Here is a 19,257-nt window from a genome sequence, read left to right as displayed (position 1 = left end):
CAATCAAGTAAGTATAGAAAATTCCCAAACTCTCTCAATTTCGTTTGTCTATATAACCCGTTACATTATATCCCTGTCTGTGAGTGAGTTGGAATAGAAATTGAAAAAACAAATATTAACGTTGGGTTTGCCAATTAGCATTATTTTATCTTGTTTCACGCTTTAATTTTATAATTAAAAATGATAAATCATTTGAAGAGGGTGTTTGGGATTGAGTTATAAAGTGATTATTTGATTATTGCATTTGTAAAACGCAAATAATCTAGAAAAATGTTTGTATGAAAAAGTGATTATCGGCTATGAAAACACAGTTTTGGAGAAGCATGTACCTACATGTTTTTGAAAACACATAATTTATTTTGAAAACGTAGATTCTGTTTTGTAATCGCAATACCAAACACCCCTTATGTGATCATCACATTTGTCAAAATTAAAAGATGAGATTGAAAAAGAGCATGAGTGAATTACATTAGCTTATCATGTTTTAAGGATTTCAGTAGAATTTTAGGCTATTTATTAAAAGGATATATCATTTTTCTTTTATAATATCCCAACACTGGCAACACGATAAATTGATTACCCAAAAATAAAATGTGTTGGCTCATTCCCTATTTAAAAACTTTGTTATTGTCTATATTATGGATAGGGATTGATATGTACTCCCTCCGTCCCAATTTAAATGTCACGTTGACTAACTTTGACCGTAAATAACTTTGTTTGTATTATATAGTAGTTGATGAAACTTATATGAACGAAAAGTACATTAAAAACCCAATCTATTCATATATTTTATATCAAGTGTTACATGACACAAATAAAGTTATTTACGGTCAAAATTAATCAACGTAACATTTAAATTGGTACGGAGGGAGTAAAAGTTAAAAAGATTTCTCGATTAAAAGCAAAAGTCCTAGGATTTAAAAGTTATACGTACTTTTTTGAATCAAGAATCTTAATCTTAATATATATACTATAAGACAGTTGAATTAATGACTTATTAACCAATCAAATCGTTTAATTTTATCAAATTGATTTTCGCTTATGTCATCATTTAGATTAACTATAAATTAAAAATCCTAATAATCATTATCCAAATATATTATTATATTAGTATTTATATTATTTTGTAGAAAAAGTCTCATTAATTTACACTTTTTTTGTTTCCATCAATAATTTACACTTGTTAACCCTAAATACTTAATTTATATTTATTTATAACCATCAACTTGAGAACTTTTTTTTAAATTTATAATCATTTAATTAGTTAAACAAATTTCAATATATTAAATATTGTCTATAAAAAATTATTTCAAAACCTAATGACTTATTAACATATTAGATTAGATTTTTATAAATTATAAATATCAATATTTAGTTTAATATTTAATATAAACACAATTTGAACTCTAGATACATATCCAAAACGTACATAATAACAGATGACGATATACAACATCGTTATGCTAAACACAATAAGAATCACAAAACATGCAATGGTCACAGAACAAAACACGATTTACAACACAGGGTTACTTGAATACTAAATCGAATTCAATATGAACTCTATTCAAGATTCATTACATCTCTCAAATCAAAAAGGTACATAATTTATTTATTTTTTTTTGTATATTAGGTTTGCGTATTAATGTTTAAAGTAAAATCGTCACTCAAATCAAGAGACCTAATTGTTATCAAAGAGTATGAAAACAATCTTAATTGTTATCTAATTATTATATGACAGGTGATTGAAAATAAACTTATGCGTGTTATGGGTCCGCATCATGATTCCATACATATACTTGAATTTCAAATACATGATCAAAAGTATGTTTATATTTTAATTCTTAATTATCTTTCATAATAATATCACATTATGAGTATAATTGGTTTCAAAAAGTTATATAATAGAGATTTTATTATAACATGTGTCTTGTGGAATGAATACGAGAAACAATTTCATCAATATGTCTCAGCTAATAATGACAATGACAAACATATGATTATTGTACTACTACTTGCAAAGTGTAACACTTAAAACCCTATATCTTCAAAATTATAAGATTTTATGACTTAAATGTATGAAGATCTAATATTCATAATATCGTAAACCCCGTATCCAATGTTGGACACGAGTCTAAAATCTAGTTTTGATTAAAATACAAACGATTACTAGGAGAATTTATCGCAATTTTAGGTATGCACTAAGGGACAAATTAAAGAACCCTATAACAAAATCATTATTATAAAAAGCATTAACAAATTTTATTTTTTTTTACATATTAACAAATTTTGTTCGTAACATAATTCGTGTTTCATTATATATCCTCTCCGTTCTATTAGAAATGTCATGTTTTGAATTTTTAAAGTTTAATATTTCTAACTTTGACCTTAAATAAACTTATTTGTATTAGATAACATTTTATAAAAGTTAAATTAATTGTGCTTTAAACTTGTTTTTTTATGGCCGATATAACTTTTATCAAATTATATATAACACGATTAAATATATTTAAGGTCAAAGTTTATAAATAAAGACTTTGAATATATAAAGTAGGACACGGGACGGAGGGAGTACAAAATAAGTATATAGTGGATACAAGATATCTAAGTATGAAAGTTTTAGATGAAAAATGATTGAAATTTATTCTTATTGGCTAATGAAAAAGGGTTAAGTGTAAAAATTGTCCCCATGGTTTCTCAATTTTATAGTTTCATTCCTCCGTTAACTTTTTAGTCAAAATCATCCTTATAGTTTAGACGTTGTCACTATGGCCAAAAAAAACCCAACACCCGTTTCTGATACTTTGTTTGATAAAAGACTAAGTTTCTTTAAATGAACCTTGTTATTTGTATATATCATAACATTCATAACGACTTTCTTTATTCTGAGAACTATTTTTTTTTTTTTTACAAGAACCATGAACTCTCAAAATATATAATCGATTACAGGCTTTTCTTTTGTTGATTCACATATGAAATGATATAAAAAAGTATGTTGTACAAGAACGTTTTTTAAAAAACCTTCAAAATAGCTTTTTGTGAACTTGTGAATAAATATGTTCACGTTTTCGTTCACATGTGATCAAACGGTATATATAAGGTTTTGAAAAAAACTTTCTTCTGCAACATATATTTTATAACGTTTCACATGTGAATAAACAAAAAAAACATGTGATCTAATACATAATTTAAGAATAATCAATAACCTTACAAAAAATTAGTTCTCAAAATAAGGGTTCCCCATTCACAACCTTATATGTATGTATATATATAGGGTAAAGTTATTTTAAGAACCTTTTTTTTTGCGAGAACCTTTGAGAACTTTTCAAATCAAGTCCAACCGATGATTGCTTTTTATATGAAAATTGTTTTTTATTGTTTCTGAATAACTTCTGTGTAATTTTGAAGTTTATAATTGTGTGGAGGCATGGATTATCATCCGTTATACAATTATGTGGAGATTTGGATCTTTGATCACATGTGCACGAGTAGTGCTATGATCACATGTATGCAAGTCGATCACATGTAATCATAGCAATATTCGTGCACATATGATCAACAATCCAAATCTCCACATAATTGTATAACGGATGATAATCTATGCCTCCACATAATTATAAACTTAAAAATTACACATAAGTTATTCAGAAAACAATCAAAAAACAATTTTCATGTAAAGAATGGTCATCGATTGGGCTTGATTTGAAAATTTCTCAAAGGTTCTCGCAAAAAAAAAGGTTCTCAAAATAACTTTTCACTATATATATATATATATAAGATTATGTAGACTATATGTCTAGTTAAATGTCTGAATTAAAAAAAATAATGACATGGATGAAAATTGCAAAAACAACAAACAACAGGGGTGGTTTTCAAGAAGCGGGGAAGGAATTAAATGAAATGACGAAAATGCCCCTTACGTGATTTGAACGTAGGAGACTCAAGAAAAATAAGGACGAAGTGCAACCCACAAGGATGTCTTTGACGAAAAAGTTAACGTATGGATTAAAACTACAAAACTAACAAAACACTGGGATGATTTTTGCACTTAACTCAAAAAATAAGTGTTTGAAAAAGTAAACTTTTTTTTTTTTTGTAAAGTTAGTTTCGATTCAGACGTGTTGGAGGCAATTTTAACCAATAAATCGCTGGACCTTTAACCCCTCCTCATGGAAATTACCTTGAGATGAGAAACCCAAGACTCGAACCCGAGACCTTGGAAAAAAGTCACCTCCGAGACCCACATAGTGGATTTAGATAATACCCCTGGCCAACCCACATTTTATTAATTTTTTAATGTCATGGATACATGATAATTATAATTCACTACTTACCTCTATCATCTGAAATGTCATATTTATAAATTAGGAGGATTGTTAAGAGGTCTTTTAAATGCATATTACCATTTGCTCTTCTAAACTTTAATTTCCAAATGTGTTTTCAGCATTTCTATGCCACTGAATTATATTTAATCATTTTTCATATCAATTAAAGTCTACTTTGAAGAAACCTTTAAAACCAGAATCGATTTTTCATGAATCACACAATTATGTCACTAATGTAAGATTTAATGTATCATGGAGTCATTGTACTCCTATATAAAACAACATGATAAAGAAGCTCAAAACATTAACTGATTCCACTATTCTAGAGATAAGTTCGGTACCAACCCGTTGGTAACCGGTACCAAAGTCGAGCATAAACCAAACAAAATATTGTACGGTTGGTATATGGTTGGTATATATGAGATGATACCGGTTAGGCGGTTATTACCAAAACAGGTCTTTGGCGTACATTGTGTGTCTTTGAAATCAAATAAGCTACTGATGTTGAGGTACATCGCACATATATAAGATGCGGTGTACATCAAGTCCAAATCAAAGATTTTGACTTATTCTCATTCATCCATTACTATTGTTTATTCGGATAATAAATCCGATGAGATTCTATTGTTTGATGCAATCTGTTCTTAAAGGATGCAATTGGAAGTTTATACCTATCTACATCCAAAAGGGGCAACAAAAACAAATATGTTCCTTCAAAATTTAAATTTTATCATGAACTTTCAAGTTTTCCAATATACCAATTCTTCATGTGGTAGACTCTTGATGGTTCAAACCATGAGCCCACACCATTGTGTGTGACTTGTGATAAGGTGGCCTCATGATACACATAACGAATGGAGTAGGTCACTAGGTTGGCAAATTAATTAGTGATTGATTAGTGGTATTATCTGTGTATTGGGGGTGTGGTATGATTATTAGAATCCGTATCTATGTGTGAATTGACAGGTCAGTGGGAAATCTGTTTTAACTTGAGGCCTGAATCCATTTGGGAGCAAAAATCATCCGACCTAGTTGAATGTTGTTGCTGTCTTTTCACCATCCCCTAAAAGGGTGTGATTTGAGTTTATTTAAAATAAAGGGATTTCAAGTTAGATATTATTACGAGTTAGGAGAGTGGATGCTCTAGAATCACTAAATTGGAAGTTTGCATTTGTTGATCGAAGCATTTTCACCAAAGGACGGAGAAATTCACAAAAGGGTACAACCATTTGTGTATTTCGTCAAAAGGTGTAACGTTTCACATCTAAGAGTTGTAACCGTAGATAACCAAATTATATGGCTTTTCATGTAATTTATACAAGAGTTTTGTTTCAAATTCAAAACAAAAAATAGCATACATGCATAGTCTCTTTGCAGCCTCGAACTCTTAGTTGCCCTAGATTAGAGTTGTCTTTTGATTTATCCTCGTAGACACTTCATGATACCCCGAAACTATCAATAAGGTCGAAATAATTTATAGTGAAAGTTTGAATCTACACCCCACTCAAATGTGAAGCTAGTATAACCTACAAATAAAACATGCATCTGGTTCCAAAATCTCCATACAAAACTAAGCTACTTATGTCAATCTGTCCAAATCTAAACTAACAAAATTATTGAAAGTAATATTAGAATAGAAGTGATTGGCCGAGATTATCGGGGATTAGCCGTGAAGTTGATTAACCTGGGTTTGTCTGTCTAATCAACTTTAAATGGGACAATGGCCTACATTCTATGACAACTAAACAAAATGATTCCTTCTAAAAACAAAAGTTTAACCTTAGATTAGACACTAAGGGGGCAGGTTAAAAACAACTTGAATTAAGTTAGGCCTAAAACCATAAAGTGGACCAATGGGCATCATTCTGTTAAGGTAATTAACTTTAAAATGTTCCCATTCTACCACAACATACTCCATTTGTTGCAAACATAGATTCGATGAAAGTTAAAAGCTTAATTATGTCTAATCACCATATTTACTTGTCGTGTAGCCACGATTAAAAGCTACAACAATATTGGTAGGCGCGAATATTAAAAAAATACTCTTACTTTTTGTTTTACAACAAATCTACTCCACTCTAAACTATCCGAATAATACTAAACTCACGCATGCCAGGAAATTGACCCGGACTTCTCCTCAATAGGCCAGAGCCTCTACTAAGTGAACTAAACCAACACTCCCGCAGATATATATATATATATATATATATATATCAAGATAGTTGAGGGAGCTAGATATATCACTTTAGTTGTGTTCAACACTATTACGTTAAGTAACTTACCTATGATGATAGTGAACTTGTTGCTAATGTCTTGTCATGCATAAGATAACATTAAATCTTAGGTGACATTAGAACACGGAACATAACAAATATAAAAGGATTCTGGCCCTTTTTGACCACATCCACACCATGTGAATAAGACATCAACTTTTTGCATAGATAGAGATAGTGTGTATTTGTACCGATCTCAGTTATATAATCCATATCTTGTTAGCTATCCTATATCCTTGTAGATCACGTGTATTCTAGTCAATGACATCTTTCTCAGGAAAAAAAAAAAAAAAGTCAACTGCATAGTGTGAGAGGGTCGCCAAACTCTGAAATCTATCATGTAATGCATGAACTTGGACGACAAAGTTGAACTATATCTGGTTGACCAAAAAAACTTAAAGAACAAATAAACATTTAGGTCGATCATCCATTAGTGCACATGTGCTAAGAAATCATTACTCTCATTGTGACACCTTCCCCTTAAGGACACCTTTTGGCACCACATACAACCCATGCGCTTCATGCTACTATTGAGAAAAGAATATTGAAATAGTCATCAATCATATCAAATTATCAATCATATATTCATATAAATATGCTAAAGCAAAACTATATTTCCCTTGGTATCAAATAATAATGAGAAAATTGACTACCACTTGAGATAAAACTTTATTTGGCTTCCAAAATATTTATCCTAGATTTAAAAAAAAAAAAATTTAACTTTTTGCCTGCAAATTATCCCGTTTAAGAATATATGATATAGACACACGAAAAAATGAAAAGGTGGAACGAGGTAAGAGAAATAGATGTAGGCACATGACATCATTTTTGTGTATGACGATAAAGAATGCCTAAGCGTTATTTCTGAGCCTTGTGACTTTCGCCCCCCTACTAAAAGCTTCAAAGTCTGCAGTAGCAGGTTGGTCCATGAAGTTCATAGTATTACTTTGCTCCAACGACATGGCGAAGTATGGTTTAATTCGAAAAGTATTGAGTCAAAAACGAAAATAATTAGTGCTAACCATGTGATAAGCTATAAAATGTATCAGCAAAAATATATATAAATACCCCTGCTAACCTACAACTACAAGAATAGCAAATATTTCTGTAGGTGAACATATTCCATTCTCTATAATCATTTGATATTATAAGGTTCCTACGCTATGCTACTATGAAAAACTTGATGCTCTTAAAGGGAACATCTAATCCTCATTCCTCAATATATCTTCCCTTTTACACATATTGCTTTGTTATTACTCCACTAAACCACTATCTATGTTTCTTAATTTTAGATTACTCATACTGATTAGTGTTAATACCTTAATTATGTTCATGATTAGCGATGTCTGAAAAAAACACAATGCTTTTTACTTTCGACTTGTATCTCGAGCGACCTTTAAAAGTGCACTATTCAAGACTCAAAACTTATGATGTCTTTTTCTGTATTACTTTTCCCTTCTTTTTTCCTTATGTTGGGTGTGGAGGGCATCTTGCAGCTATTGTTGATTGTATGTATGCATGTCTACTCTCTTTCATCTTGTATGACTAATCACCATCTAAGGTCAAGAATTGAATTGATAAATGCACACATGTATCACATGTAAGTACATTAGTACAACAATAATGGATCTATTATCCTTTTTCTCATATCAACTTTCTCAAGTGGAGGATGTATATAACTATGCATAAATTCAAATGTGGGCCTTTTGGAACTCTTAAAATGGGCAGGCTGTTCTGTTGGGGGATACTCCCTTCCAGGATGTCATTCAAGCAGAAGTCACTAAAAGCTTTACATCATAAACTCATTAAAAAATAAAAAAAAAATCATCCAAAAAGGGAGCTACTTTCACATGCTTACCAATATATGTGGCAACCTGGCAGTTCCTACAGCTATAAATGAATCAATTTGGGTTATCTTTGTCATAAACGGGTCAGATTAATAAATGTAGCTAAAACAGAAGAATGTCAAACGATTTGAAAGGCATCCTAAGTATAAACAACCTTCTAAATTATATTATTCAAAGATTACTCTAATAATGTTTTTCAGAGTCCATTATTAACCATCAACTGAACTGAAAAAAGACTTGAAATTAAAGTCAAAATGTTACTGGGCCAACCTATCCTGTCCCATTCCATTTCAACCTGTACCAAAAATAGTCCATACCACAGCCCTTAACTGATTTAATCTGTTACCTGACAGCCCATTCCAATTCGTGTCAAAACTAACTGGCAATGAGTGGAGGAGTACCTCAGATCTTATATAATTATTTTTTTGGAAAAAGCCAAAAAGGGTTTCCATGGTAAATGCAAGATCTTATAGGCGTATCAGAAAGGTAGAGCTCGAGGTGAAATGACTAATTACGCGAAAAACCACTAAACAAATGTTTCAACAAAAGCAAACAGCCTAACAGTTATAATTCAGCATCCTCGACATTCTTTATAATTATAAAAATAAGATGAGAGCCGTACCTTTTAAGCCATGTGCTGCTGTATGCCCAACATCATCCTTTGACTGTGACAATAATGAGCTCATATGCCATTCATAATTCTCTGAAATCAGATTGATCTTCATATAATTGACTGCACAGAAACAGTCCATGCCGGGACCATGACAACAAAGGAACTTACAACTGTACAATCTATGAAATAACATAGAAAGATAACTGCAGTTTCAAATTTAGACAAAAATATGGGATAGTTCCAGAATTCTAGATCAGATAAACAAGTATTATACCACTGAAACAGCACTAGAGAAGTAACATGTCCACCAGCTTAATAGGTTTACACTTTACACTATAGGTGGCAAGATAGGTGGGTTAAGCGGGTAGGCTAATTAGTAGAAACAGGGTTGGGATAGAACAAGTCACTTTATTTGCAGGTTGAAATATACCTTGAAAGGGGCTGGGTCACGCAAACATATATTTATCCATTCTTGAAAACTAATTTAAATAGTTGAAGTGTTTACTATGATTACAAAATCATTATAATTACAATGATAATCTATATTTTAGCTTGAACAACTGTCAAGATTTTTTTATCAATTAAAAATACTCTAGCGGTGACTTTCGACACCCGTTTGAGCATCTGTGTTCCATTCACGCTTTAGCTAACTATTTTTATTTGACCTGTTTGAGACAGAATACTACTCCAATTCGACTCTTTCATAATTAAACAAGTTAAACCTACCACATCTAGGTCACAAAATCAGAACATTTGCATTCTGTGCTGTTCTGGAAGTCTAAAGACCTGCAGAGTAAGGTTCCAAAGACAACACTTATTAACCACGAATGACTAATAATTTGACTTCTGCCAATTAATATATTTCCGGCAAAACCTAAAGTTACATAAAGCAAAATCTGGAATATATAAATGAGTGAAAAGATCAGTAACTAAGAAGTTTCTAACAAAAAGATCCTAAAGAGATAAAGAACAAATAATTTAATAGCCATAATACCCAATAGCATTGAGCTTAAATGAACTAGTCAAATGAAAATGTGAGTAATTAATCATGTTTTGTACATATAGATAAAAAGGGGAAAAAGAGCAATAACAGCGTCTATTCTAACAGCTACTTGGAGTTTCTAACAGTTTCACACTTTCACCAGTTGATAAGATAACTGGGTTTGACTTGTATAGTTGTATGACCAATTGTGGCTGTTTACATGGACAAAGGCAATAGCAACCTTCTATCTTTTTTCCTTGCAATTGTCTGCCTAGAAATCCTCAAGCGTATAGGAACTAAAATACCAAGACAAATGATCGCAAAGGAAAGCCAAAAATGTCTGGAGTAGAGGGTCATGTATGATAATATTACAAGCACAATGAACAGTGTGGCCCACAAGATTGCCACAGTAACATCAACCCTGCATCGTTCAGACAAATTAAAATTATTTCACATAGCATGAATCAATGTAAACTAAAAAGTTTAATGCAAGTGATACAGTCAGCCGTTCAATGCATCATCAATTCAGACAAATTGTCATTAAGCATGACAGATACTCAAGCTCTAACTATTTGCAAGACTAGAATATAGAGGTGGAGTTTAAACATAACAAGTTTCAGTCCTGGTTTAAAATTGCAACAGGCGTTGCGTTGCGTCTTGCGACCCTAGGGCGCAACACCAAGGGTGTGGCGACCAGGTTACATGTTGCGAGCGCAACATGCCCGTAGTGAGCCGTTGCGAGCGTTGCGTGTTGCGTCTGTTGCATCGCAACATGTACAAAGTTATGTTTTCACTTTTTTGGGCCCACTGTTTTGATTTCAACTTTCAATTTCAAGTCTATTAGTCTACTTTTATGGTTTGTTTTCTACTTATTATACATTTGGTGTCGTAGAATCGCAAACTATTATGATTTGGTGATTTGAAATCACAAACTATTGTCTTTTCTTATGATATGGAATGTTATCTTTTGGTATTCAATTGTTACATGTAGAGTATTAGCATATATGTAGAAACTGTCGCCGCGAATACGTGTTGCGCTCGCCGCGCTCGCAACGCCACGCTTGTTGCCTCAGGGACCTTATCGCCACGGGTCGCCACACGCTATTTCAAACCAAGGTTTCAGTTTTACATTCATCAAAATGTAATAGCAAGCTTTTTTGGTGTGTTTTATATACAAAGTCGATAACAAGTAGGGACTGAACAACGAGAAACCTTATCCATTGTATTATGTGAAATATGATGCTAGGCAAACCCATATCACATACTACGTTAATTATCATGCCAACAGACACAAACCTGGAGGCTGTTATAAAAGTTCAGAATAACTAAATTGTGTTCCTCTGTTTAAATAAGAACACCAAGGAATCTGAAAGCATGAGTTGAAATATCACCCTAAATTCCCTCTATTAACCAAGACTCCCTTTGAAAGGTCAAATTTCGTCAAATATAAACCAATTGTGATGAAGATTCCAAGCATCTCATCATTTAGAAGTTAGTAACACATATAAAATCATAGCTAATTGCAACATACAGGAATTAATTTTTTTAGTTATTAGGTCAATTCCTTAGGAAAATATGTCATTTCCCATTTCCAAATTATCTGTCTTTGGTTCATGCGGTATTGACTGGACCATACCTAAACACAGAAATTCAAAATAAACAAATCAGACGAACCTGGCCCAGTTCGATCCCAAACCAAGCTCTGTGCCAAGTACAAACTTGGACTTTTAATTCAGCGATATAAACAAATGTCGAATTTAGTTTAATTATTGTTAAAAAGGGGTAGGTGTTGTCAATTCTTAAGTCTTGACAAACAACTGGTAGCAGGTTCAATCTGGTTCAGTTGTTGGTTCTTTGAGTCCAGACTGATCCATCCACCAACAAAAAGTTGCATACAACATATAAAGCTAGCTCCTTTATACTAATCAGTTAATATGATATTTGACACCCCACCAAATAGCTATCTCCGAGTGGTAAGGCATCCGAAGATACCCAACCGGGTTTAACCTCTCTGGGTAAACAATTTGGATAAAGGTGTAGGAAAAAGCACCGGAGTACCAGTTAGGCAACGTACATCATAGCCATATAATGGTTCAACGTTCCCCAATAGCTCGAACAGGGATCCCTCAAAGCTTTTTAATTTAAAAACCAAAACTTTACGGCCACACGTACCATGGGGAAACTAACTAACAAACATAATGTTGCGTATAAACTATAAAGAAAGATAGCTAGCTAGCTAGTTCCTTGGTAAGGAATGAGTTAGAAAACATCCATTTTTTTAAAAAACTTACATACGGCAAACAAAAATTAACTATTTTTAACAAAAACAGCTACAAAACCAGTTATTTTCCAATAATATAAAGATAACTTAGGAAAGAGTGAGAGAGAAAGAATACCAGGAGGAGAGAGTAGGCTTAGGAGAGAAGAGAACAAGAGGAGGAAACCACTTGTGTTGAGATCTGATCTGATTTTCTCTCAATTGTTCTACCAACTTTGATCTAGTTATCATAATCACCGCCCCAATTCCCTATAATTCTTTCTTTCTAAAACCCACCTACTTCAAATACTAAACAATTTTCAATCACCCCCTCCTGCTAAACTTTATATTATATATAATGGTTTGATTTTCTTGTAGCTTGAAGTTAAGATCGCTGGTTGTGAGAGATTACAAGGATATATTGTGGTCGGTACCGATAGCCTAAAAAATCGGAGCTGGTAGTGGTGGACTTACAAAAACCATATCTAACTTCGATCTGTCTTGGGTGTTTGATCTCTCACACTCTCTCCGTTTTTACTTGTTAATTATGGCGATTATGATGGAGTGGTGGAGGCGATAGAGGGGCGAAAGTGATATTCGGAATCGGAAAAATTAATTGATGTAAAATTAATCGATGTAAAAGGTCAATTGATTGATATTTTAAAAGATAAAGACCGATACTGTAACTTAAATCATTAAGGCCTTTTAGACCATTATTCTTTATAACTCTCAACAAGGTTGATGTGGTAGAGGACATTGTTAGCATTAGTTTTTGTTTTAGATTTCGGTAGAGTATTATATGTGTTAATCATAGTGTTGGTTGTTATTTTGTGTTTATTGATATTCTTTGCTTACGGCCAGTTGGTTGCTACTTGCAACTCTATGGTTTCTAGAGCTTCTTTGTAATTAATTTTTAGTTTTATATAATTATTGTCATACCAAAAAAAAATAACTCTCATCAAGGAGAGTGTTTTTTAATAATATAATTTAGATCATTGTTTTTTAATTAACAACGAATAAAGCTCAGCTACTCAAAATCACCCAATAACCAAGAACGACAACATTCACAAAACTACATACGACATTGGGTAAGCTAAGGTGCAAGGGTGCAGTCGACAAGTTTGATCGACAAGTTTATTTGGCAAGCACTGGCTCTTTGGCAATATTATAACATGTGTATTGGCAAGTACATGCTATATATATATGTATTACTGTTCATGGGTTTTGCGTGCATCGAGGCAAACATGCCATGTTCTTATGGGATATATATATATATAATAGTCCTAATACTCGTACGATGTACGGTAGCAATAGATTATATCATAAATAAATTCGAATATGTCTCATACATGATTTATGAGATTGAAATAAATTGTGGCTAAAGTAAACCGATAATCGAAACTAAATTATAATAAACAGTAATGATATATATATATATATATAGAGAGAGAGAGAGAGAGTTTCCTTATTTTAAGAACCATGTTTTTTGTACGAACCATGAGAACTCTTAAATTATATATTTGTTAACATGTTTTTTTTGTTCATTCACATGTGAAATGATATAAAAATGTATGTTGTAAAAGAAACTTTTTGAATAAACCTTTAAAGTAGCCTTTTGTGAACTTGTGAATGAATTTGTTTACGTTTTCTGTTCACATATGACAAACGGCTATATATAAGGTTTTGAAAAAAAATTTCTCCAGCAACATATATTTTTATAATATTTCACATGTGAATGAACAAACAAAACATGTGATACAATATAAAATTTAAGAGTTCTCACAATTTTTACAAAAAATGAGTTCTCAAAACAAGAGTCCCCTATATATATATATATATATATATATATTAGGGTTTTTGATTTACCCTTTAATTTTTACAATCACATCAAAATCAGAACTTATAAGCATAGTGGATGATGGCAAATAACTTTGTGATTTCGGATCGTATACTCAAATTTTTGAAGTCTTCATGTTAATAACTTATCTATATCTATATCTATACTACTCTATAAAGTAAACTAGTTCACCCCTTTAAGTAATTAAGATTTTGAAATGACCACATATTACTCCTCTTCTTTATTCACTAATTTAAATATTTCCACCTATTTACCTATAATACCCTTAAAGAACCATATTAATCCTTCTTACATCAATTAATTTACATTTACCACCACGCCACCACCACCGTCATTGCCGCAAGTCGCCGCCGTCACTGCCGTCGTCGCCACACCTTCGTTGCTACCACCATCACTGCCGCATCGCGCAGACATCCGTCTAGTTATAAGTAATATATGTAATAGGTGTTGAACAATTGAAAAAGAAAAAGAGACAATTTTGCCATTTAATAAAGAAAAAAAAGACAATTTTACTAATGAGAAAATGATCAATAAAATAAGGTTATAATGTGTTTTGTATTTATAAGCCGTTAAAGTTTAACTCTAAGTCTAATAAGAAAATTGAATCTATATACAATTAAAAAAACTAATTTAATAAAATAAATAAATTAAAAGAACACGTGTCGATCAAGGATTACGTCATGTGACGTTTCAAGAACATGTCAATCCTGTTTTAGTTTATTGATATATATATATATGTATATGGACAATCAAATAAGAACAGTCTTAAAATAAGAACACGGTGAGAACACCTAAAAACTACATTTTGATGCATTAAAAGTCCATAAAACTAACATAGTATGTAACTAATTATCATTATTTAAGTGTTTAACAACACATTGGTCTGTCAAAATCGAGAAAATCATGTTTTTTTGTTTTGTGCATCCATCTTGGATGCATATTCATCAAAATAATGCATACAACAAAAAACGTGATTTTTTCGATTTTGACAGATCAATGTGTTGTTAAACACTTAAATAATGATAATTAATTATGCATTATATTAGTTTTATGGACTTTTATTGCATCAAAATGGTGTTTTTTATTGGATGCAACAACCCATTTCCTTCAGGATTGAAATAGAGACATATGAGTTATGCTCCAATGATAATAAAATAAATAAATAAGAAAAAACGAAGATGATATACGTTAACTAGTATGTATTATGTATTGGATAATGTAAGAGAATCAAATATTTCATGGATAAGAAAACTGGCCCAAGCCAAACCGAAGACCCGAAAAAACTAGCCAAACCAAAACAAAATCTGATGATTTTTGGTTTTTGAAACCCGTAAATTTCAACACGGGTTAAAGTTTTGAGCTAAAACTGACGAAATTGATCCAATCTTTGCCCTTGCCTAGGTTGGGGACATTAGATATTTTTTTTAGAACGGCAAAAATATTTTATTAATAAAAAAGACCAATCTAGCAAGATGCTAGAGGTCGGAATACAACAAGTACAACACTAACAATCTAGATTTTCCACATAACCATAAGACTAGATGTTTCCTGAAACTTTAACTGCTAGGAATGCAAAAAGATTGGAAAAAACTTGTGTCAATTCTAGTGACCCGGGACACAAGAAAAAACCTCACCAACAAAGGCCAAGCCAACGGTTTTCACTTCGGGGTGTTTTTGCTGCTTTCCCATACAAGTTCCGAGGGAAATAAAAAGCAAAGTGCTATTCCCAAGAAGAGCCCGCACATAATAACCAAATTACAAACCAACCCATTAATCACTACTAAAGGGTGTCTCGATTCAATCTTTCCAAGCTAAGTTATACTTCTTGTCGCGATTATGTAACCAAAGGTATGATAAAGAAACCAAAGCATTAAAAATGTCCGAAGTGCTTTCCTGATCATTATTATGCACCTTATTGCTCCTAGCTTTCCATAAGTACCACCACCAAGTAAAAAAAGTAGCTTGGATCCTTTGGCATGTTAAGGCAGTCACCTTGAGATTGTCACACCATTCCATCACAGCTTCAGGACTCGCACTAGGAATGTTGAAGCGCGACCACGTACTAAGAAGAGTCCTTGGGGAGATTAGATCATTTGATAGAGATATGTGTTGCAAGTGTAAATTGGTTTGAAAAGAAGGATATAAATAGAAAACCAAAAGTGTAGGATGATTCTATGAATTTAACAGTTATATGAGGGACATTTTTGTAACATATCATAGCACAATGAAAAATAATGCATTAACGTCTTTCGTCCAAAAATAAAAATAGAAAGAGCTCTTCTTAACAGAGTTCGTTATTGTAACTTGCAGCTCTTCACCAGAAGATATATAATATACATACATATACATATATAAAATGGGAACGAGAGACAAAGATAGAGATCTAGAACGATTGATCCCGGCAACCGGATTCTCGGATTTTATCGGTGGCCCGTTATCTCCTTTGCAGTCGGATACACCTCCTGGGGATTCTTCTCCCTCTCATCATACGGCCGGAAGAGAGGTCTCTAAATTTATAAAATTAAATCATGTTCTATTAATGGCATTGTGTGTTTAATTAAGATTCTTTAATCAAACACACAATTTGTTTTTACATATATGTTTATTTATTTAAAAACATAAAACATTTTGTGTTTTCATGCATATGATCATCTAATGAACATATTATATAAGGGTCGAACAGTTTTCAAGATACTATTGAGGAGGCCATACAGTCTATAACACACTAACAAATATAAATTTTAAATTACATAATGCATTATTTATACAATTATACATAATGCATCGAATGTTAAAAGTATGGTTTGTAAAAGGAAATCTCACAAGTGTTTTGTTCCTGTTTTGCTTGTGCAGGCGTTTATTAAAGTTATTCGCAGCTGGGCATCCAAAAAGTTCATCACTGGATGGTATTATTCATATGTTTGTTTCATCCGTAAGTTAATCATGCATTGTTGGTGTTATAGCTATGAATTTACAAAAAAAAAAAAAAAGGATTATGTTCATGTTCACTAAATTCCCTAAAGTGCTATTATGAATTATTTGAATCATCATTTTTAGAAGGCAGTTGTTCTTCATCGGAAAGAAGGTTTTTACAACATTGTCATGTCTATTAAAGATGAACTACGAAAACTATCTTTACTTACCTTATCGAGTTAACCTTTAGACAATCTTGAAATGTCTATTTATACTTGTATAGATCTTATATGCATACTTCAGCGGTAAGATAACAGAGCAGTACGTATTCACCCAGATGGTTTACATTCGCAAAAATGATAAAATCGTGATTTTGCCAGTTGTTTACTAATGGTTGATTGGTTTTCAGTGTTATTTTATCTCCCATAGCCATTACATTTTATGTGACTTGGTGGTTCATTCAATTTGGAGACTGGCTCTTCTCCCCCATCTACTATATTTTGGGAATAGATATATTTGGTTAGTCTACCAGCTTCCTTATTTTTCTTTCATATCATAAATCATCACGGTGTAATCCCAAGACCGTAGCAACTTCTGTTATCTTAGCTAAAGAAAATTTATGGGCTATTAGAGGTGGTAAAGTGGGTGGGTTGGGTAACAGGTTAAAACAACTCTGGGTCAAACATGAGTCATTCCGATCTGGTTTGGCTCGTAGATATAGTTATAGCTCACTTGGGCTCATTTAGATACGTAACACCAAAGTGTAACAAGGAAGCCCAAAGACACAGCATTGTCAAAGTGGAAACTAACTTTTGGACAGAAAGAATACAAAATTTTAGCATTGAGTCATTGGTTTTTAAGCAGAATATGTCTTTAACTTGTTACTATTGAGAATTGTTTTCATATATTAGACCAACAACTAATCACAAATCATGTCCAGTCAGAAAAAAAAGGGTAAATGGGTGGGAACCCTTGGGTCTCATGCACCGTCTTGATACCTAGAGCGCCGACTGCATAGAACTCATGCCTGATAAGTTACCATCCATACACATGGTTCACAAGATATAGTATCTTCACTTGCCTTTGGCAAGTTGTGACCTCCAGTCTTCATCTCTGGGCTCATGTGGTCACATGATGGCAGTACCACTCCATCTACTGATGGATTGGTCAAATCATGTCCAGTCAGATGTTGTTACTTTCTATTTTTCTGGCTAATTTTCAGGTCTTGGATTCGTGACCTCTATAGCTTTCATATTTTTCGTTGGCGTATTCATGTCATCATGGTTGGGAACTTCTCTTCTTAGTTTAGGGGAGTTTATAATAAAGAAGATGCCTCTCATGAGCTATATTTACACTGCCTCCAAACAAATCAGCACAGCCATCTCACCAGGTAGGTTCCTTGACAAAAGTTCACTACAAGATATCATCAGTCTAACTTTAATTCCCATTATCTCAGGACAAGGTTCACATGCTTTTAAGGAAGTTGCAATCATAAAGCATCCAAGTGTCGGTGAATATGCATTTGGATTCATAACATCAACCGTTATCCTTAGGAAAAACATGGGCTTTGAAGAGCTATGTTGTGTGTATGTGCCAACTAACCACCTGTATATCGGTGATATAGTCCTTGTAAATTCAAAAGATGTCATGAAGCCTAATATCTCGGTTCGTGAAGGGATAGGTAAAAAAATCAATTCATAAATAAAAGTTTTCTATACGTGTTCTTTAAAAAATAAAAATTCTGTCACCTTCTTGAATATATATATATATATATATATATAACAATAGCATTGGTAATAAATGAAAATTTCCATGTGTATTATGCAGAAATCATAATCTCAGGAGGCATGTCAATGCCAAAGATGTTAACTACGAAAGACAAACGACCCAGTCGATCTCCAAGTCTAGAAAGCTTTGCTGTTCCACATGTATGATAAGAGTGTAGATATGGATGGTATTTGTTTATGTATGCTCGTGAGTTTATACTATAAGTTAGTCGGCACTCAATTCACTAATGAGAGATATCCTACAAAGTACACCTACATGAATAATCATATGAAATACAATTCTCTCGTTCAAACTTCAAAAGTATGGCATATACTATGAGTACATATGTGTATGATTCGGTTTTACAGCTAGATCTTAGAAGTATTCTAAACCCAACTTCCAAAGAAAAACAGTGAAGAGTT

The 19,257-nt window shown here is 32.5% G+C and overlaps 1 protein-coding gene and 1 long non-coding RNA gene across 2 annotated transcripts; one reads left to right on the top strand and one right to left on the bottom strand.

Annotated features, from left to right (window-relative positions):
• Positions 1-10,035: 10,035 nt before the first annotated feature.
• On the bottom strand, positions 10,036-12,882 carry LOC122579507. The gene is made up of 2 exons (XR_006320657.1): positions 12,437-12,882; positions 10,036-10,461 (listed from the first exon to the last, which is right to left on the bottom strand). It is a non-coding gene; the product is annotated as an uncharacterized LOC122579507 (long non-coding RNA).
• Positions 12,883-16,505: 3,623 nt separating this feature from the next.
• On the top strand, positions 16,506-19,065 carry LOC122579506 (protein LIKE COV 1-like). Its single transcript, XM_043751687.1, has 6 exons — positions 16,506-16,658; positions 17,009-17,061; positions 17,478-17,587; positions 18,291-18,458; positions 18,525-18,749; positions 18,896-19,065. Exons 1-6 carry the CDS (start codon positions 16,512-16,514, stop codon positions 19,000-19,002), a joined length of 810 nt encoding a protein of 269 aa, XP_043607622.1. The 5' UTR covers positions 16,506-16,511; the 3' UTR covers positions 19,003-19,065.
• The last annotated feature ends 192 nt before the right edge of the window (positions 19,066-19,257 follow it).

The sequence above is a fragment of the Erigeron canadensis genome, chromosome 8, assembly GCF_010389155.1.
Source record: "Erigeron canadensis isolate Cc75 chromosome 8, C_canadensis_v1, whole genome shotgun sequence".
NCBI classification, from domain to species: Eukaryota; Viridiplantae; Streptophyta; class Magnoliopsida; order Asterales; family Asteraceae; genus Erigeron; species Erigeron canadensis.
Note: the sequence above shows the minus strand (reverse complement) of the source record. Positions and strands in the feature narration are given on the sequence as shown.